The 22678-nt window shown below is 42.6% G+C and overlaps 1 protein-coding gene across 1 annotated transcript in view; it reads left to right on the forward strand.

Annotated features, from left to right (window-relative positions):
- Nucleotides 1-22678, forward strand: part of CUNH5orf22 (chromosome unknown C5orf22 homolog) — a 49575-nt gene that overhangs the window by 19915 nt on the left and 6982 nt on the right. Inside the window, exons 3-8 of the mRNA XM_018573989.1 lie at nt 2940-3089; nt 7383-7836; nt 12006-12068; nt 15988-16109; nt 18258-18324; nt 22112-22251. Of these exons, the coding sequence (XP_018429491.1) occupies nt 2940-3089; nt 7383-7836; nt 12006-12068; nt 15988-16109; nt 18258-18324; nt 22112-22251 (996 nt within the window). The remainder of the gene's footprint in view (nt 1-2939; nt 3090-7382; nt 7837-12005; nt 12069-15987; nt 16110-18257; nt 18325-22111; nt 22252-22678) is intronic.

The raw sequence follows: 22678 nt of genomic DNA on the forward strand, positions 1-22678 counted from the left end.
TGGAGGAGAAGGGACCGAAGTAATAGCTGCATCGGTCACTTCCCCCCACGGTGGGGACCCAAGCACAATATTTATTAGGGTTGATCCACATTTAATTTGCGACTGCATGTTATCCATGGTTTTAATAGTATTTAATGAGTTAAATGTATAAACGTATATGTGTTTTCAATAAAATTATCTCCTTTTTCTATTCATTGACTTGTCCGGATCCTTAATTTGACCGCTACTTAACCCGTTATCCTTTATCGGGTTAAATTTTCTGTTTTTTTGTACAAGTAAATGCAAGCAGCCCGGCAGCGTGCACACAAACAGACACCGTGGGACATAGCAGTCAGCGCTGGATCAAAGACTGGCACCAGCGCTGGAGGGACTCCTGAAAACTACTGGGAAGAAGATGATCGGATCAAGAGGCATCATTTAAGGTAAGTCCTTACACCAGCATAGGGGGGGAGAAAAAAATGAGACTTTAACGACATTTTAATGCTCATACTGTATATGCAAATTATACACATTTCTGGCCGGCCATGATCATCAGCAGCTGCATTGGATGACATGAGGAGTTACTGAAGCTAACAATTCTGTCTCCTAGTTCCAAACGCTGGAAAAAGTCAGCCACTTAGCAATCGAGCCACAAATCACTTTGAATTTCAACGACACAGACCTTTCATCGACAGCAATTTTTTCCCTTGCAACAATGTTTTGATTAATAAGTGTGTAAAATAGTCAAAAATAATTTTTGTCCAGTTGCCAGCTTATAATAAAGTGCATGAGTAGGGAATTTATTAAAACATTGTTACAAATAAAAGCCGTACAAACGTTTAAAAAGTATTTCAGGTAGGCAAATTAGTCAAATTTAACATTCATAGTCATTGTCAAGGTAACCAGGACTCTGGCGGGACATCTAGGCTTCAATGTCGAATGGCAAAGAAAAAGTGAATTTAAATCCCAAATCTATTTTTTAGTATGTTCATGCCTCACTGAATACAGTTTTATTAAGCAAATCATTTTGTGTGATTCTGTTTTAGGCCGACCATGCTGAATCCACTGCCTTGCATTTAGCAGCAATGTTGTCAGCATGCAGTGTGTGTTTCTTCAAATTGCTATAGTGCTGCAGATAGGCAGCCCAACGGCCAACTGTAGGAGCTTAATTTGTGCTAATCAATAAAAATTCCAGTGCAAATAAAGTGCAAACATGTGACAAAAAGGTTAAATAAAGTGAAAACTGTTTGTTCAGTTATTTCATCCCCAAGTGCTCTAAAGAAATCTCAAGGGAAAAAAGACCCATGATTTTCAATCCCCAACCCAGTGAAAAGCAGCATCAGGTAATTTAGAGGCAAATGGCACATTTTTCTACCACCAGAGATCTCCTCAATAGAAACAGACTCACCAGATTGATGTGGCTAGTAAACTAAATAACGTGGTCAGAAAGTAATGAAAGTGACACAAAACTCAGGAGTTCAATCCTAAAAATGTATTCAAGCACCTTAACTATTAACAAAAATGTATCTTATTTGGGCATCACTTGGCTGTAGATCCTTGAATCGTCTCTGAATTGATGCTGACACTGTTCTTCCTTTTGGAGGTTGTCTACTTTGGTTCCCCATGGTCCCTATGTGTGTTGTAAAGTATCCACCGCTCCAAGCTCGCTGCCGTGATAGACTACAATCTCACATTGACTTTACTAATTTGTATTGACGTTATAGTCCATCTGTAGTAGTGGTGCTTATAATCACTGGCTTTCCATACCAATAGATACATCAGGCCCCACTGCCAGATTCCTCTAAAGTAGTGGTACCTATAGTCACTGGCCTTCCATACCTGTAGATAAAGAAGGTCCTGCTGCCAGACTCCTCTAAAGTAGGGTGCCTATAGTAACTGTCTTTCCATACCTATAGATAAATCAGGCCCCGCTACTAGACTCCTCTAAAGTAGTGGTGCCTATTGTCACTGACTTTTCATACCTGTAGATAAATCAGGCCCCACTGCCAGACTCATCTAGAGTAGTACCTATAGTCACTGGCCTACCATACCTGTAGATAAATCAGGCCCCACTGCCAGACTCCTCTAGAGTAGAGGTACCTATAGTCACTGACCTACCATACCTGTAGATAAATCAGGCCCCACTGCCAGACTCCTCTAGAGTAGAGGTACCTATAGTCACTGGCCTACCATACCTGTAGATAAATCAGGCCCCACTGCCAGACTCCTCTAGAGTAGTGGTACCTATAGTCACTGGCCTACCATACCTGTAGATAAATCAGGCCCTGCTGCCAGACTCCTCTAAAGTCTGGCAGACTCATCTATAGTCACCGGCCTACCATACCTGTCAATAAATCAGGCCTCGCTGACGAACTCCTCTAAAGCAGTAGTGCCTATAGTCACTGGCCTACCATACCTATTGGTAACACAGGCCCTGCTACCAGATTTTAAATATGAGTTGAAAACCTTCTAAACCTTTTACACAAGAATCCATGAATGTTATTAAACCTTCTTTGCATAAACTTGTTTGTAATATATGTTCTGTGGACATTTAAATGTGCTTTTATAGTTGGTAATCAAATATAAATGCATTTATAGCACTGTGGCGTAGTGGTTAGCACTTCTGCCCTGCGGTACTGGGGGTCCACGGTTCAAATCCCCGTCGGGTCACTATCTGCAATGAGTTTGCATGTTCTCCCTGTGATTGCGTGGGTTTCCTCTGGGTACTAAGGATTCCTCCCACACTCCAAAGACATGCTGGTAGGTTAATTGGCTCATGTCTAAATCACCCTGTGAATGTGGGATAGGGACCTTAGATTGTAAGCTCCTTGAGGGCAGGGACTAATGTGAATGTGCACTGTGTAAATTGTCGGCACTATGTGAATACCAATAATTATAATATTTATGTTTCATGCAGCTCTATTCTGTAGTGGTCAATTCATATTTTCATCTTTTTTCAGTGAATTAAGCATTGAGAACTGGATCATGCCTGTAGTGTATGCAGGCCACTTCTCTCAAGTTGTATGGATCCATCCTTCATGGGCTCAGCAAATAAAAGAAGGAAAGCACAACTTCCTGGTCGGCAAGGACAAGTCCACAACCACAATAAGGTATTTAGCTGATGGAAAAGGTCTGTGTATACATTTATATATTGATAGGGACAACATAACCACTAGCTTGCTCTGCTAAATGATGGCCTCTGCATACCACCTGGGGTTGAAGTTTTGTTGTTTTTTTTACACAATTTACTCCGGTATTTATTGCCATTTGTGTCCCCTGCTAAGGAAATGCACTCTTTCCACTTGTTCTGGTGACTTCAGTCATCTGGACTGACAGCGAGGAAAAATTGCAAATCTTGATTTGTCACCAAAGAAGGAATAGAGGAGAAATTGTCTAATTGGGGTATTTGCTCTGGTAACAACTGTCTAAGAGGCGATTTTTTTCACATAGGAAAGAATTCCTCTGACTTCCTTTTGTGTGCCTAGATCAGGAAGTTAAATACAATATCCACATTGGGAGACAGATGGCAATTATTTTAATCCATTCTTAAGGTGGCCATACACTAATAGATTTCCGTTCGGAAATTTTCGTTTCTGCCACAAACCCTCGTTTGATTATAGCTCGAATACCCCATCCAGCATAGTCAAATGTCGATTTCGGAGATCAATCGTTAGACATACTAACCTACCAATTTTTGAAGAACGACGGAATTAATTTCCTTTTGTGCATGTGATGTATTCTTGAAGATATTTTTGATGAAAGTAAACGCCATTGATTCCTCAATTTGCATTCGGTCAGACAAAAAAAAAATTCCAACCTGACAGAACTAAAAATTTCAAAAACGAAAATCAGTGACGTACCATCAACTGTTCGGTTATCGTTCGAAAGACCATTTGTGTACGATTTCCGAACTAAAATCGTACAATGTATGGCCACTTTTACTCTATTCAGAATGAACAAAAAAAGTTTGGCTTTACATATATAGTTTAAGCACTTTTTGACTTTTTGGTCTTGTATTCGTTCATTCTGTAGTTTTCTGCTGATGGCCTGTAGTGGGTGGACCTGTTGGCTCTTGCTGACAGCTCTGCTCTTAGCACAAGCTTTGTACAGCACAGAGATGATGTCACCACTGCAGAGTAATAACCGGGTTTGCAAAGGCATTTGGTGGACAAAAACTGTATTTATATCCTTTCTGGCCATTAGGCGGGGGTTGTACTCTGCTTCCATGGCATGGGTTAATTGCTAGGTCTAGTGTACCTGGAAAAAGGACCTTTACTTACCTGATCCCTGCTCCCGCAAGCTCTTTCCAGGGCACAAAACTGGCATCCGCAGCCCCTTCCACACCCCCTTTCATGGTGTAATGTGCCCAAGCATTGCATGCTGGGAAGGTTACATTTACATTGCATTGCTGGGAAAGGCATTTTCCTCCCCTGAGATGATGTGCAGAGTTCCAGGAAGTAAAGGCAGATCTAGTAACCTGCCCTTAGTTAAAATGGCCCATTTGAGACGAATGGGAAAGAAAAATATAATGTAAGCAAAGAATACAAAGCCGGCAATTACCTATAAGTGTGTTTTTATAGATTGTCATTACTAAACATTTCTAAAGGTGTATTTGTTGTTATTTTAAAGATATCGGTAACATTCCTCTTTAAGGGCTGGTTAGCTGCAATATATTATAGTTCTTAGGTTTGAATATCCTTTAAGGTGTATTTCTTGTGTTTAGAATAAAAATTGGGGGTTAGGTGTTTCCAGAAAGCCAGTTTATAGGTTACCAGTAGTTTTTATAGAACAGGGTGCTGATGTACTCAATTTTTAACAGGATGAAAACACAGGCCTAGGCACATAGACTTTATCTCCTCCATACATTTCTATGTTAAACATTCACGCTTCACTTCAAAATTTGAGTTCAAGGCAGGGAGGCAGTTTTCCCTACAAATGGAAACTTCCTTTTTTTTTTATGGCATGAATACTATTTACATTACAATTTTTTCTTTCCTTGCAACTATCTCTATTGTCTTTATATGACTATTCTTGTGACATATCAATTTTTGTGTTTTGGCAAAGTCCCCGACCTATTGTCACGATCTAGGATCAGGCTCAGAGTCCAGCAGCTGAAGCAGCAGGCAATTTGTAGTATAAGAGGCCGGGTTCGTTACACAAGCAGCGGGTATTAATGGAGGAGCAGGCAGAAGCGTAGTCAGCGAAAAATCCGAGGTCAGGAGCCAAGGTATCCGGTATTGTAGGAGGAGATGGTGAGAGTAGTCAATGAATCAGCAGCCAAGGGGCCGGTACACGGGAAGCAGTAGTAGTAGTAGATTGTAGCACAGAGGGAGCAGGAAGCAAGATCAGGGCAGGAGCACAATAATCTGGCAAAGAGGAAGTGGAGAGGCATGGCTTAAATAGGAAGTTCAAGGGAGGAGCAAGGAGGTCAGAGTTCAGCATCTGATTAGGTATAACTGAGGATACACAGGAGATCAGGCAAGGAGCTATCCAAGGTTCTCAGGTCGCTCAGCAGGTAGAACCACCGCCAGCTACAGCAGAGGCTCTGGGTTCAGACCTGGTTCCTGACACCTATACTGTGTTTACATTTTATTTAGCACCAAGTCTACCTGAAAGTAATAATTAGGTTTTTTTTAAATCCAAAAATCTTTATTAAAAATGTTCAAAGGCATAAACCAACTATATTGAAAGCAACACGGTTTTCAAATGGTAAATTGCATAAGAATGAATGTCAAGCTCGTGTTAGGAAATGAGGAATGACATTCGTATAGCACATGGAGTTCCCAGTAAAGTCATCAATAATTTGGTTTTAAGTAGATGTACACTGACTTTATCGCTGAGTCTCATTCCTCCTGCTGCCTTTTTTACAATGTAAAAAAGAATGGTTAATTCAATGGTAGTAAACTATACCCTCGCATAACGACCACAGGGGTTGGACAGAGCTGGAAAAGGAGAAGAAATAATTTTATCATAAAAGTACCTCAGATACACCTCAAACTCTATAAGACACCTCAAACTCTATACTTCATGTATCCCCAAACTCCAGATACCTGATGGCGATGTTGCGCTCCTTCAGCGGACATCTTACATATATTCTGGTCATGCCCCTCACTCAGCGCATTTTGGGACCAAGTGCGCTCCATCACCCAAAAGTTCACGGACCTCCCAGTGCCCCGCGACCCGGCCTTCTTCCTCCTGCACCATAATGACATACCGACCAAGACCTACAAACGCTCCGTCGTCCGCCATCTAGTCAACGCAGCCCAAGCGTGTATCCCAGCCCTATGGAAGAGCCCCGAACCACCCACCGTACCCCAATGGCTCGATAGGATACATGACATTTACCTTATGGAAGACCTTACCAGCTCCCTCCGTGACACCTCAGACAGGTTTAGAAAGACTTGGTTCTACTGGATTGAGTTCCTCCACTCTCCAGCATATGAAGCCCTACGGCAAGGCCCCGAGATATGACCTGCCAAGCGGGACTTCACTACTGGTTCTCCCCCCCTGCTACCCCTGCTTAACCTGCTCCCTCTCCCCTCAACCCCCCCTAATCTTACACCACATTTTCTCTTGGTTTTCTGCTAACACCCTCTCCCCCTCTACAACCCCGGATAAACTTCATTGCAAGCCTCTGATAGAGTGTTGTGACCCCGACCCTCCTGAGGACTTCGGGTGTTCTGCTCCCGCACTTGATATTATCCCAGATCCTTACACACTATGGAGACCGATGGTAGAAGTCTTGCACCTCCACCCTTGTGCCACCATCTGGGTCTGGATCTCGACACATGCTTCTCCCTGTGTTTTATATTTGTTTTACCCGTTTTGTCTTCCCTCCCTGTCCAGGACTGATGTATATTTGGAGCTACTGAAGCTATGTATGTACTGCATATTTGGACATCCCTGTGGGAAAATGTTTTTGTACACGGAAAAATGTAAATAAAGAATGTAAAAAAAAAAAAAGTACCCCAGACAAAGATATCATGTAAATAGCCATTGGGTGAATGCACCCCCCAGCATCCAGCGACAGCTGAAATTTTAGTTTTGGATGAGCATGCATCTTAAGAAATGCACAGAGTTTTTAGAACACAATATAAAAGATATTTTTCTTGCCAGTCCTCTTTTTTTTCTTTTTTTTTGTTATTCACAGTGGGAGTCCTGTCTTAAGAATACTGACCAAGTCTGACAACAGCAGCAGGTAGCATTGTGTGAAGTTTTTTTTCTGCCAGCTGCTTCAGGGGACAGATTTGTTTTTGACAAACATGTGCTACTCTTCTCACAGACAGTTATATTGATTTGATTTTGAATCGTGCTAGTTATACAGCAACCTGTGTCTGTAAGATAGAAAAGACCCGATTTGGAAACTGCGGCCTACAAATATGTTTTCTAATTTATAAATTCAGGGTCACCAGCACAGATGATTACTTTCTAAGCGACGGTCTTTACGTCCCCGAGGAGCAGCTTGAATACCCCAAGCCTCTTCACCTGGATGTCATCTTGTTGAACCCTGTGAAGGAACCCGGCTGTGAAAATGCCGAAAAAGGTGAATCTGCTGCTAAAAAACTCAAGCTTGCGGAAGATGATGAACTAGCAGGTGGTCCTGCCTATGCATTTCAATGTGCTTCTTCACAGGGAGCCTCCTTTGCTTTGTGTGATGGAGCAGAAGGTTGTTTGAGAAAGGGCACTTCCTCTTCTGACAGCATGGAAACAAGTGGCAATATCAACACCGTATTATCACAGAATGCTAAACTCGCTAGAAGCATTATGGAAATCCTGGAGAAAGGGGATGCTTACGTCTTGGATATAGATTTAGATTTCTTTTCCGTCAAGAATCCCTTCAAGGAAATGTATACTCAGGTATGTGTGCACCAAAATACATTAACACAGGTCAATCTTTTTACTTTATGTGCTATCGCTGTTTAGAATGGATTTATGTTTGCATGAATTGACTTTCTTGTAAATTGCAGATCACCTGTTTATAGTCACGTTTTAACTTTTTCCATATCTCTGGCATGGATTTCCGATAAGCACTCTCTGCTTTGTGTACATGACCTGAAGCAGAGGCTTTGGAAGAGTGTTGTCATAGACAATAAAGCTTATTACACCCCATTTATTGGGGGCTCTGCACATGCCATGCATCCAGTACACACTTAAAGTAGTATTAAACTCTCAAACATGTTTTTATAATGAATCCAGATCAAAGAAATATGCATTGCCCTGTTATGTAAAGTATTTCTTTACATGTTTGCCAAAGCACTTACAGTCATCATGTTTCCAAACAGCTAGCTTCAACTCTCCCAGCTCAGCTTCACTGAACTTCATGTTGAGTACAAGATCACAAGGGACAGAGCAGTCCTCCTGTACCAGGCTCCATCAGGTCAGCCCATGGACAGAGAGGGGGCCTTTTGCAACAGCCAGGGGCGTATTTAGGGTTCACCCAGACAGTCTGGATTTTGAGTCCTGTATGTGTGGTGTCCGGGTTTCAGGCCAGCTAAAACCGGGACACAAAATGGCAGTTCAACAGGGGAGCAAGGAGGTGTCTGAAACACATGGTGCAGATAAGTCTTGAAGGGCACAGGGGTCCTGCCTCAGGCAAATGTGTTGCTGGTTATCTGTCCTGGCTGTCTCTCCTTGCTCATTCTCCTGCTCATCTCTCCTCGCTCATTCTCCTGCGCGTCTCTCCTCGCTCATCCTCCTGCGCGTCTCTCCTCGCTCATCCTCCTGCCTGTCTCTCCTCGCTCATCCTCCTGCCTGTCTCCTCGCTCATCCTCCTGGCTGTCTCTCCTCGCTCATCCTCCTGCGCGTCTCTCCTCGCTCATCCTCCTGCGCGTCTCTCCTCGCTCATCCTCCTGCGCGTCTCTCCTCGCTCATCCTCCTGGCTGTCTCTCCTCGCTCTCTCTCTCCTAGCTGTCTCTCCTTGCTCTCTCCCCTGGCTGTCTCTCCACACTCATCCTCGTGGCTGTCGCTCCTCACTCATCCTTGTGGCTGTCGCTCCTCATTCATCCTTGTGGCTGTCGCTCCTCACTCATCCTTGTGGCTCTCTCTCCTCACTCATCCCTGCGGCTGTCTCTCCTTACTCATCCTCGTGGCTCTATCTCCTCGCTCATCCTCCTGGCTGTCTCTCCTCGCTCATCCTCCTGGCTGTCTCTCCTCGCTCCTCCTCCTGGCTGTCTCGCCTCGCTCCTCCTCCTGGCTGGCTCTCCTCGCTCCTCCTCCTGGCTGTCTCTTCTCGCTCCTCCTCCTGGCTTTCGTTCCTCTTTCTCCCCTGGCTGTCTCTCCTCGCTCTCTCCCCTAACTAAAAATAAATTTGTTTAAAAGAGTGTTTATTTTGTGTTTAGATAAATGTTAAAAGGGAACTGACTATTTATTTGCCATTTCCAGCCAGCATTTATCAGGCTTACCCTAACTGCTGTGCTGAAAACACTTACACACACAGCTGAATGAGAGAGAGACGTTCCTCATTTGCCCTTTCTCTATTTTTTCTATACGTCTCTTTTAAACTTTCATTTGGAGAGAGAGACAGTCAGAGCAAAAAGCTTCTGCTATCCCCTTTATTTACATGATGCTGAATGCTTGGCAAAACCTGTGTTATGGATGCACCTTGTATTAAATATTTAATTGTAAAGATTAAAAGAATATATAAAGAAAAATTAAGGTTTTTTTTTTTTTTTTTTCCTTTATTATGTTTTTGCACATGTTTTTTCTAAGCTTTAGCTAACTTTAACAGCCGATTCGTTAGGGAGGTGGGACAGTAACAGTAGACACTACTACACCAAAATATTGGTACATTTGGGTAAAGTAGGATGGGATTTCAAGAGATTGCAGTGGAGCTTATGTGTTCTGATTTTACATTTCATAATTCTAGAATTTATGTGAATGGCTGTACTTTTATATTCCTGAAATAAGTGTTTCACCTTGCCTCACTCATACACTTATCTGGTTATTACAGGTTATGAGGAGAGCGTATTACTGATTTATAAATCACTATTAAAGATGCATTAGAACAGAAATATGAGTTACTGAAGTCTTCTTTGAAAGTACTTAATATTTGTTGGAATGAATAAGGTGAATGATAAAAACTTTGCTTTTATTCTTAGTCTTATAACGTGATACAGAAATTAATAGAACTATCCAAGAGAAAAAAAAAACTGATGAATAGAATGCTACAACATTTCATCACCTAATTCCTAGCCATAAGTTTATGTCAATGTAGTCTTTTGAGGCAATAATTTCCATTTACATACATTGAATGTCTATACATACTGTACATTAAACATGCCCTTATTGTAATATAATTTTGCACTTTTAAAGTGTATATAACACAGTCAACTTATTTAAATCACCCTTCCTCAACTGGGGTGCCATCTGGGTTCACCAGGGATCACGAAAACATGTTGCGTCCTTTATTGATTCAATATGGGATTCAGTTTGTCCCGCATTTTCGCGCGGTGTGGCATGTGCTAATCTAGGGTGCTCAACATTCAGGGCCACCCCAGCATTCAGAAGTCTTTTAGGGAGACTTTGCCCATTCACAGTTTCCTCTCCAGTATGCGTTTATTACCTGTAGGGAAAAAGAATATCTGGCCATATACCGTATAGAATTTCATATGAGTTGTAATGTGCACATTACAATAATTGGGATTATGCCTGAAACCATATTCACATTTGGAAATTTGTTTGAGAAAAATCTTTCATCCTTCCCCTTCAAGTTTTTCGGCTTACTATAGATAAATCTAATGTTTTAAAGTTCTGAAAACAAATTTCTACAGGTTTTGTGGTCAGCTTAGCCATGTTATTCCATGGTAGCCTATATAATCACTCCCCCCTGCAGATAAGTGCAGTGTGATTACCTGTCAGGCTTCAATTATTTCAGGCCTGTTATAATATTTAAAAGAACATTTGTTCTCTAAAGCCAGATAGAATGCGACTTGGAGCCACAAACTGGTTGAATTCACTTTGGCTTTTGGTGCCCATCTGTTACCAAGTGCCAAGATGTACAACCATGTTTGAGGCCTTAGAGTGCATGCATTACATTACAGGCATTGTACAGCACAAGTAAATGTGCAGGCAGTGTATCCATAAGTAAATGTGCAGGCAGTGTATCCATAAGTAGATGTGCAGGCAGTGTATCCATAAGTAGATGTGCAGGCAATGTATCCATAAGTAGACATACAGGCATTGTTTTCACAAGCAGCCCTGCATGCATTGTTCTGCATAAGCAGATATTGTTCCACACAAGCAAGCACGCAGGCATGGTTCCGCACACGCAGGCATTGTTCTGCACAAGCAGGCGCGCGGGCATTGTTCCCACAAGCAGGCGCGCGGGCATTGTTCCGCGCAAGCATTGTTCAGCGCAAGCAGACGAGCAGGCATTGTTCTGCATATTTATTAATCGGTCAGGCTCTGGATCGCACTCTGGCCGGTTCCCTGCGTTCAGGGGCGATCACCCGAACGCGTTCAGGTGAGGGCGATTGCAATATGGGCGAGGGGCATGGCTATGGTGACATTGACTTCAATGCACCGCCACGCCTCCTCCTGCACCTGAACGCAGATAATGCCTGAATCAAAGAATTCAATGTTTTAGGACGGTGTTTTGGGTTTGTTCACACGAGCATGGTTAGCTGGAACGCGCTGTATCTATGGTAACAGCCCCCCCTGGGTGGCGGTGAATTGAAGTCACCAGATATCGGAAACCACAATGCCTACATTTCGGTCCAGTGCGATCAGAAAAAATAGCGCATGCAGCATTTTTTTCCCATTGCACTTGACCAGAACGCAGGGATTTTTGTGCCGCGTTCGCATGCACCACACACTGTGGCTGGGAAGGGGGGGCATGGCTGGTGTGCCATTGACTTCAGAACGCAGGAGGGAGTTTACTTTGCGATTACAGTGCATTCCAGCAGCTAACCGTGCTGGAGTCAGTGGCACTTCTGCAAATTGATAGTATGACTTCATATTATCATCTGTTTTTGTGATCTGATTTCTACATCTTTGCCCCATGATGCTTTTGTGTTTCCTACTTTTAGGATGAGTACAAGATCTTGCAGGAGCTGTACAACTTTAAGAAGCCAAGTTCTGATTCTTTAGAGGTAAATGAAAGTCACTGTATGTGTGTCATTGAAAATGGTGCGTAGAATATTGCTTTTGGAGCAGAAGTAGTGTTTGATTTTGTTAGGTCTCTAAGGAAACACCATAAACTGCAGCCTTTAAAAAGCTCTGTAGTGTGCCTATTGGAGCTTTTAGTTTTGGGTTACCATAAAATAAAATGGTAAAAGACAACAATATGCAATGAAATACTTGGCACACACACACACAAGTGCTTTTCTGTCTCTTCAGCTTCCTTTTTTATGTTACAACTAGTGGATAGAGAGGCTGTTATTGAGATGATTGCTAAAGCCATTTCCTGCTCTCATATGTTCCTTCATGGTATCTGCCTTTTATTTTGTAGAGAAAGGAGCTTTTTTAGACCATGAATAGCAAAGTACATTGGGGGGAATATATCAAAACTGGAGCATACAAAATCTGGGGCAGATTTGCACTGCAATTAATCAGCTCTTATGTCTCATTTGCAAATCTCAACTGAGCAAACTGAAGAGAGATGCTGATTTGTTGCCATGGGCAACCGCTCAACTTTCTGTCTCCTCCAATTTTAATAAATTCCCCCATTGTGTTTTATTATATTTTTCTTAAATGATATTGTAGTGTAGGGGTGCCCACAAGGTCGATCGCGATCTACCAGTCGATCGCAAAGCTATCGCTGGTAGATCGCGGGTCGACTCCCTGTCCCGTGCTCTGTTTACCCGAACATGATGGACGCTAAAGCATCAGACACATTCGGCTCTCCCCTCCTGTCTGTAGCGTAGGCGTGCCACCACTTCCATGAGACACTTGCTCCCGCCCTTCGGCCCTCCCCTCCGCCGTCTACTTCACTGTCCATTGCATCCAGCACTAGTGACACTAGCAGCTCCTCCCTCTCTTCAGCAAATTTGACCGGCCCCTCCCCGCCTACAGCGTTAGACACTCCTCCCAGTCTGCACGTTGGGACTACACCTGAAGAGCCAGAAGCAGGTAGGCTATTGGCTTGAGTGGGAGCTGATAGTATAGTTAAGGGGCTGCGCAGTTAAGATTTCTAATGCCTCATTCACACCATCCTCAGTGCGTTCCGGTCCTATTGTGTCCGCATTGCGGCTAGCTCAGTTTGCTGTGGGGCAGGATGAGGCGCGGCGTTGTGTTGAAGTGAATGGTACCGCAGCCACGCCTCTGGCCACAATGCGTTCGACCGCAGGGCAACACAAGGCACATCAATGGCTGCGGTCCGGTCATAAAAAATAGTGCTTGCAGCATTTTTTCTGACTGGACCGGACCGCAGGCATTGATGTGCCTTGCGTTCCCGTACGGCCTATCGCATTGCGGCCAGAGACCGTGCCATTCACTTCAACACACCACCGCACCCCACATCAAACTGAGCTAGCTGCAATGCGATCCAATGCGTTCCGGACACAATAGCACTGAAACGCACTGAGGATGGTGGGTATGAGGCCTTAGAGCCGGTTCACACCACAAACAGTGCGTTCCAGAGCGGTCAGGCTCTGGAACGCACTGTATCGCACTCTGGCCGGTTCCCTGCGTTCAGGGGCCATCGCCCGCACCCGAACGCGTTCAGGTGAGGGCGATTGCAATATGGGCGAGGGGCATGGCTATGGTGACATTGACTTCAATGCACCGCCACACCTCCTCCCGCACCTGAACGCAGATAATGCCTGAATCAAAGAATGCAATGTTTTAGGACGGTGTTTTGGGTTTGTTCACTCGAGTACGTTCCAGCACGGTTAGCTGGAACGCGCTAATCGCATGGTAAACCCCCCCCCCCCCTCCTGCGTTCTCGGCTGGGAGGGGCCGTGGCGGTGAATTGAAGTCACCAGATATCGGAAACCACAAAGCCCTCATTTCGGTCCAGTGCAATCAGAAAAAATAGTGCATGCAGCATTTTTTTCCAATCGCACTGGACCAGAACGCAGGGATTTTTGTGCCGCGTTCGCGTGCACCACCCACACTGTGGCTGTGAAGGGGGCATGGCTGGTGTGCCATTGACTTTAGAACGCAGGAGGGAGTTTACTATGCGATACAAGTGCATTCCAGCAGCTAACCGTGCTGGAGTCAGTGGCACCTCAGCCATGCCCCCCGCCCACAGTGCGATCGCCTGCACCCGGAATGCAGGCATCAGTACCTGCATTCCAGTCCAGTGTGATCTGCAAACATAGTGCTTGCAGCACTTTTGCGGATCGCACTGGACTAGAACGCAGCCCCTGGTGTAGTGGGCGCCCCTGGTGTAGTGTAACTAGGATTTTAAAAAATCTCTTAAACCTCCTAGTATACCAAAATTCTGTATTATTTACTGTGGAATTTAAAGGGAATAGTGATTGTTATACATTTTCTTTTTGTACTTATAAGGGTTAGGAATAGGATCCAAAGAAAATACCGAGTATGTCAGTTGTAACTTACTCAATGAGACAGGGAGTCCATAGCCTTGTGTAATCCCTGACTCCCGTGACTCACAGTTTACATAGGGCTTTTCTTTCACTGCCAGTATCTTAACACAGCAGCATTGAAGCAAACGTAAGGTTATTCTAAGCTGCTGGAGACATCTGTATTATAATGTACCTGACGATTTGGGCACTGCAGGAAACAAAAACTTTTAAATATCGAGGAGCAGCATCCATTTTAATCAGCATTTGAAATAGCTTAAAAGCCTTTTGACTTTAATGTCCCTTTAAGCCAGCTGTCTACTGGTCAGTCATGATGAGCAGGGTCTCTCCTTTTCATCTCCAGCAGATGGTGAGCCTCACTAGTGATAGAATGTTGCTCATGCTATGACATCTGAGTGCTGTTATATGCAACATTCTGTGTTCTGCAAGCAAAGCTGCATGAGGGCGCACTCCAAGGAATGAGTCCATGATGACCTGGACATACAGGAAGTGGGTTGAATTATACTGGATGGCCTTCAGCAGGATTAGCGAGGATACAGGGGACGGCCCTGGAGGGTGGAGTGGGTAAATGTTGCTTTGAAAACTTTCTTTTTGTTTTTTAAACTAGACACAGGCAAAGCATTAAAAAAAATCTTGGAGTTTGACTTCACTGTGCACATAGTTGGCAGTTGTTCCTTCTTTCCGCTTAGGAGGTTTGTCCCAAAACACATATCATTTTCTCACTAAAATGTCTGCTTTAGGGATGATGTGCTGCATACTGACCTGCATGTTTTATACTCTACACGCATTCAATACTACACAGTTCTATTCTGTACACCGTGCTGTACAATATGTGATTTAAACCACTCTGTGTGCACTGTGATTTTAGTTATATACAGTAGTCCAGTCTGTATACTGTGCTGTATATCACAGACTCTACACTAATCCACTCTGTGCACTGTGCTGTCCATTCTACATTGCACACTGCTCTACTCTGCACTGTGCTGTCCATTCTACATTGCACACTGCTCTACTCTGCACTGTGCTGTCCATTCTACATTGCACACTGCTCTACTCTGCACTGTGCTGTCCATTCTACATTGCACACTGCTCCACTTTATGCACTGTGCTGTGCATTCCACATTGCACAGTGTTTAACTCTATACACTGTGCTATGCAATCTATACTGCACACCGCTTTACTCTATACACTGTGCTGTTCATTATATACTGCACATCACTCTACTTTGTACTGTGTGTTGTGCATTATGTTCTTTGTATGACCTCACTCTCTATACAATACTAAATGCCACATCGCTCTACGTGTACACTGTGATGCACATTCTTTACTCCACTCCATGGGACTCCACATTTTTGTAACTGTATGTTATGTGCACTGCCACTGCGTGTTGTTCTGCCTTAGATTGCATTTTGACATTTCATTGTCACAGACCCTTTTGTGCCTAACTGGGCATGCTTTTCCTAGTAGAGTTTATAGTGCACAATCCTGGAATGTGATCACTTTCTTCTTGATGAATTATCAGGATGCCCTAGTGGATTGCGTAGAGAACCGTATACGTCAGCTTGAAGACCTAGAAGCTGCCTTTGCAGAGCTGTGTGAAGATGATAGTGAGGAGACTGTGCAAAGATGGGCCTCCAATCCCGGGTATGGATAATACATTTGATTTTCTTAACAGCATTATTGGATATTTACCTAACATACAGGAATTCAAAAGATCCTTCTTAAATTATAAATCCTGTGCAGTCTTACTTTTGATACATTGTATCTAGGGATGCACCGATATATCGGCCGAAAATGGCACTTTTGGCATAATACCAAAAGTGCAATTTTCCTGCCTATACATCGGCACATCCCAGGTTTCTTCCGGCTGTCACTTTCTCTCCTCCCCGCTGGGACATAGAGCAGCGCCCAGCGGGGAGGAGAGGAAGTGACAGCCGGCCCGGCGCTGCAGGAGGAGAGTGCTGTGAGCGGCTGGTGTCTCTCCTCCCACGCCGCCTATCACAGTGTGACAGCGGTGTGGGGGCGGAGACAGCGCTGTCACAGGAGGCTGGGCTCTCCTCTCGCACCGCTCACTCAGCCTCCTTTGACAGCATGTCAGAGAGGAGAGCAGGCTACAAACACTCAGCGATCAGTGATCACTGAGTGTTTGTAGATAATTGAGGACATGGTATGCTTACTATATCCTCAATTATGAATGAATAGGAGTGATCTATATCCACTCCTGTTCTGCTCATGAGACTGCTTTGGTATGCTGCCATCTCGGATGTTATGTTAGCAGCCCCCATGCAGACTCTCAAGGGGCACTCTGTAGTTTTCCCTTTTGCGCCTTCCCTGGCAGCTACGTAAAAGTTTATGAATGGAGATAAAGGGATGGGGTGGAGCAGCTGGGCCGGCATAGAGAATAATTAGACACTCTCATAAGAGGAGGGGGCTATAACTGAGACAAAAAAGAAAGTAAATAACCTGAACCTGACAAGGGTTTTAACCATCCTCTCTCCTCCTAAACTGGAAAACATGGATTTAGCTATGTAGATAGGTAAACAAAATAGATTTTGTGTATCTATTGTTCATCATGTGGGACTCATCTAGCATGCTGCAAAATGTCTTTTTGAAAGTAAGGTTATTTGAGGGAAAAAGAAGCAAGTGTCTGAGAAATAAAAATGATGGTCTTACAATGCAGGCTATATTCCATGAAATTGAGTGACAAGTTAAAAGACATACATTTCGTGTGCTGTAGGTGATAAGAAATCTTTTGGAGAATGATCTGACCTTTTCTTAATGTAGAAGAAAAAGAATGCACTGACCATTTGTGGTTCTAAAGTATTCTTTCAGTGTAATATTCAAAGGCAGCCACTAGAGGTAGATGTTGGCTTAGCAGACATTGTGAACAGCAATTCCAGTTACAAAAAAATGTAATCGAGAAATTAATCAACACTTTCTGCTCAGTCCAGTGGTTTTGTAGTTTTGTTTTATGCCAGCCTTTAAACTGTCAGCAGGCATTTGCTTCATCATCAAATCACACCTTCAACAAGACAGCAGGAAAGATGTTATTATTATGGATATGTCAGATAAAGCAAGTTTTAGGGAATGAGGTGCATTTTTTTTCTTGTAGGTTTTTTGCCATTTTATTCTATTTCACCAGCAGCGCCTTAAATTTTAAATTTCAATCAAATTTATCAAAGTATTTTGATTAAAAGTAATCCAACGAAAGGTGAGTCATTTCACTGACACAATAAAAGTTAGACAGCTGCGTCACTCTGCTTTGACCATCTACTGAGATTTGTGTAAGTTTGGAGGTCCTCACATCTGTTATTAGGGGAAGTGAAAAATTATTTTTAATATCCTACTCTTATTTATATTGATTTTGGTTTGGTTTATCTGCAAGAACTGTTCACACAATTTAAAGCATATTTCAACTTTTGCAGGAAATTTAGGATACCGCCTACTTTATATTTGTCACATGATCCCATTTAAAAAAAAATAATTAATTAAAAATGAATATTTACAATCCTACCCTAGCTTCCCCTTCTATGTATTGTTAATTAGGGGGCTAGGGAGGTATGTTTACTTTAATTTAACCCTGTCTGTACTGTGAAAGCTCTCATTATCAGTTGTCAACTACATTTGAACACTGTCTGACCTAATAAAGGGTTAAAGAGTTCAAGGTGGTATATTGTCCCTGTAGTTGCACTTTGACATTTTTCAAAATAGCTTGCTGTCCTTTGTAGGAACCTACTTCGAAAAGACTCTTTTTCTTAGTTACATGTTTCTGATTTGTATTTTATTTTTCAGAATGAGCAGTCTAGTTTCACTTGTACAGAGCTTGAAATCCCGAATGGAATCACCAGACTATGAAATGGTAGTATTTCTTATACTTGAATATTGTTTGACTGCATAATTGTCTTAAATTATAATACTTTGAGTACAATGGAAGCCTTGTTACAGTCTCTGTCAATCATGCAAAATGCTGCTTTAGAAGGCTAAGGTCGTACAAGAGCTTTTTATGTTAGTATTTTTTTAAAGGAAAATTACAATGATTCATCTCAGTGACAGAAATGTAGTACCTCTCCTTTTGCAGGTTTAGCGCACTGCCATATGACCTTAGCATTAGAGAGCTGTGAGGTAATTTGAACTGGTGGGCAGTGCTAATCAGTATATGGAGGCATAATGGTCAGGAATTCTGGGAGTGATGCTAGAGCTTGAGTTAACTTACTGAAACATATGTAGTAAAAAGATGGCATTCATATGCTCAGTAACAATGGAAATACGCACAGTGGGTGCCGCTGTCGGCACACTTTTGGCCGGCATCCCTCGATCAGCTGATCGAAGGAGCCTGTCGGAAAATCTTCGTATGAACAGAGCCGGCAGCCAATGAGCAGGTTAAACGAGAAAAAGTAGAGCAGTGTATGGCCAGCTTTACTGCCCCCGTCACACCTTCAACCTGTCATCTCCCTGCAAGAATTCAATGATAAGCAATTAGAGATAATACATGTCTGCACAGGAAAACACGTTTTTATTCTCAGATACGTGCTAAGATATGAATTTATAGAATGATGATAGTATTTGGTTGGTATTAACAACTAAGATCATGTCAAAGCAATATTCAAATGAGAGAGAAAACAAGTGTATTTAGCAATCTTTATTTCTGATGCCACCATGTAGAGAGACAAGTTAGAAAGCAGTCTGAGTCTCGTACCTGACAGACCCTTTTATATACATTTCTGAGCAGACAACATCCAATTACCAAATATCTTATGTCACATGCATCAAAATACTTTTGTCATTTTTGAGCATATCTTCAATTCAGTAACACAGATATATAGGGTGTAATATGACTTTTAGCAAAAGCCTTCTCAACAAGTTGACATGTTCATTCAACAGTAACGAGTAGAACTATCTGATTGGCTTAATGGATTGGTGCTCCAGAAACATAATTTATCCTAGGCTTATTGTAAAAGAAGAATATGAGAAGTAAAATGGAGTTTGTTTCCCCCCCTTAGTATGAGCCTGATATACAGATTGCATATCCACATTGGAAGGATTTAGTAGTAAAGGAGGCTGGTTTATAATACTATTCTGACTCTGATTGTTGTGCTAGTGACTTATCCCTTGTTGAGACCTCTATGCCTGGCCTGTATAAGCAGATTCAATCACTGAGGACATTCATTGTCAGATAGCTGAACTCACCAATACCGTTTCATCCACAAAGGTGCTTTATTCTGAACATCAGACAACAGGATACAGCAGATGGATGGTTTTCAGTATTATGCGGTCAAAAGATTATGCTTTTCCTAGCATACTGTGCAGAATACACGTGTCCCTGTTACATGTGGCCTGTTAGCTGTGGCCATGACACAGGAAGTACTGACCAACAAGAAGAAGGGTGGAGCATTATACACAGGAAATGTGTCATAGATCAGGAAAGGAATACAAGAAAAACAGGTGCATTATCACGAAAGGCCACTAGATGGCAGCATAGGAACTAAACATAAAATGTCCATAGGCAAACTGATCTAAGGAAACAACTATATAAATTCTTATCTATATACAACTTTTAAGCCCCATTGGGGCAGCACAAATACCATATTAATGTTTGGCATGCTTTTCCTCTTAACCCAGATGGGTGCACTTTCCCTCCCCCTGGAAACGCAAAAATGTGACAGTGCCTCCAGAGGCTGGAGGACTAAATGCCTAATTCATAGTTAACAAGTGCATAGCTGTCAGTTCACCCAGGTAACTCTGAAGACACCTGCTTTTGATTGTCCCCTCCAAGGTCTCCCAGCAATTGGAAGCAAATCTCCCGAGTCTCTGTGAGAAGATCTACAAATACAGGTTGCACTAGGGAGGAGAAGATGCACCAGAGGGAGGAGAAAATGACCAGGGAGCCTAGAAACTCTAGGCTAAGCCTTTCCTCCTCCCTGTATGTTCCTTCAAAGATAAAGTGTCAGAGGGAGCAGTGGTGCAGTTTGCAGTGGTAGAGTTGTTGTGGAAAAAAGGGGGTGCTGACTGGTATCCAACAGACCTGCAGTGCACCACAACACACATGCCTTGTGTAGCGATGTGCTGTGTTAAAATAAGGAGATGCACGTCTGCTTTTTTTTTCCATTGCCATGTGTTGGCAGCCTTTTCTTGACGAACTGGCTGCTTTATAGCAAGGCACATCAAAATGCAAAATACCGCACATTTACTTGCATTCAACTGGACTCATTCTGTAATGTTGGAGTAGCTTCTCCAAGTCACTTCTCCAGTCACAATGAGTGTGAGGAAGATACCCCAGCACTTATAGCCACATTAGTAGCACAGACACCCTTATCCAGTCACCATGGAAAGTGTAGATGTTGATTATTCAAAAACTGGATGGAAGATGTGAAAGTTGTGAAACCACCCTGGTCTAGTTGCATAATACCATCCTTTGTGTCAGGAAGCCTGTACAAGTGTTCATACTTCAACTTACATTGCTAAAGTTGTGAATTGTCAGATTGCTCGGATAGAGATGTTAAAATGGTATTATATGTGGAAGACGAATGGTATTGAAGGCCCCCACTCCTGCTTAGGGATGACTGTTCCAGTTTCACGTAGATGGCCTCTTTCATATCTCTTGTGAACCAGTTGTCCTCTCTGCCCAAAATATGCACCTAGCTGAGCTTGAACGAATATCCTTTTCCTCAAGGTGTAGGAAGACTGCTGAGTCTTGACCTGTAGACTTTATCCTTCTATGCTTGGCCATTGCATTAAGAAGTTGCTTTGTCTTCCCAATGTAGCATTCCTCGCTACACTGCACTGCATATACCAAGATATTTTGCTTGTGTTTGAGTGTTGGGTCATGCAAATGTATCTAAGGACAATGAGGAGGGGGCTTCCCAAAATCGCATGAAGTCTGTGCATTCCATGTTTTATGCTTATTAATGCCTGCACACCAATCCACACTCTCACTATTCTGTCACATCCTCTTCCCCTGCTATCACCACTTCTCCCATTTGTCCCCACTTTACTGTCCACTGTACCAATGCACACATCTGTGCTCGCCGAAATATCGGTGCATCCCTACTTAAAATAAAACCTAGTTTGGCTGTTGGCTTCTGTTTGGCTCTTAAGTAGTTCCATGTGCTTGTATAAGGAAGTATTTTAGGTTCTGATGAAGGAGGTGTGACCTCAGAGACGCGTCAACCAAGGGAGGACTGATAGCCGGCTGGCTAAGTCTGTTTTACGTGATCTGTTAATGCCTGTTATTTATCTCCCCTTGTGAGTACAAATCCAACTGTTTTTTACTCTTGTTTATTAAAAAGGTTTTACACGATGGAGGCGCTCTCTGTGTTTTATATATTCAAGGATTTTAGGTTGTACAATTGATTTGGACTGACGATTTCTTTATCTTAGACATTTATTTTTATATTTTACTTACAATAAAGCCCATAACCTTACAAACCAGACTACACATTTTTACTTTAACCCCTTCGTGACTTTAACCCCTTCGTGCCAGCATCGGGGCTGTTTAAACAGACTCCCGGCGACTTTTGCCGCCGAAAACATGGAAAAATGTGCAAGTGTTGCAGACATGTGCTGAATATGTGTTTTCATTTAACTTTGTCCTCATATAGGCTTTTCAGCAAATAACATTGTTTTACTTCCACACTTCTGTTTTTCAGATCCATCAGGCTGGTCTTACATGCGATTATGCTGAGCTTCCACACCATGTCAGTTCACAAATAGAGATTGAGGGCTTCATACAGTCCACGAAACATCTATTGAAACACTTGCCAAAACCTACACTTGTCACATTAGCCAGGTAATGGTTTCCACATATGATCTTTGGGTCTGAAATATCTGTCAGAATGTTTACTCTGATAAAATAAACAGTTCTCTATTTATGAAAATAGGCCAGGATCTGGAATTAAGGAGATTCCCAACTTATTTTCACAAATCAACAAAAATAATAACTCGAGTTCATAAATTTGCGCTAACGTGAAGACAAAAATGAATGCAATAGCTGTGCAAAAATATATATATTTATTAACTAAGAAATCAGTGCAAAAATGATAAACAATAATTGGTGATACACAAGAAATCAATTGGATCAAAGTTTCAAAATATTGATCAACACAGATAATGAGAAAAATAAAATCACAGGATATTATTTCAAATATAAATGAAACAAAACTTAGTAACTCCTGGAATGCAATTAGTAGCTTATCATTAGCTCAGCAGAATGTAAC

Source organism: Nanorana parkeri, unplaced genomic scaffold (assembly GCF_000935625.1).
Source record: "Nanorana parkeri isolate BGI_ZX_2015 unplaced genomic scaffold, ASM93562v1 scaffold49, whole genome shotgun sequence".
In the NCBI taxonomy this organism is placed as follows: Eukaryota; Metazoa; Chordata; class Amphibia; order Anura; family Dicroglossidae; genus Nanorana; species Nanorana parkeri.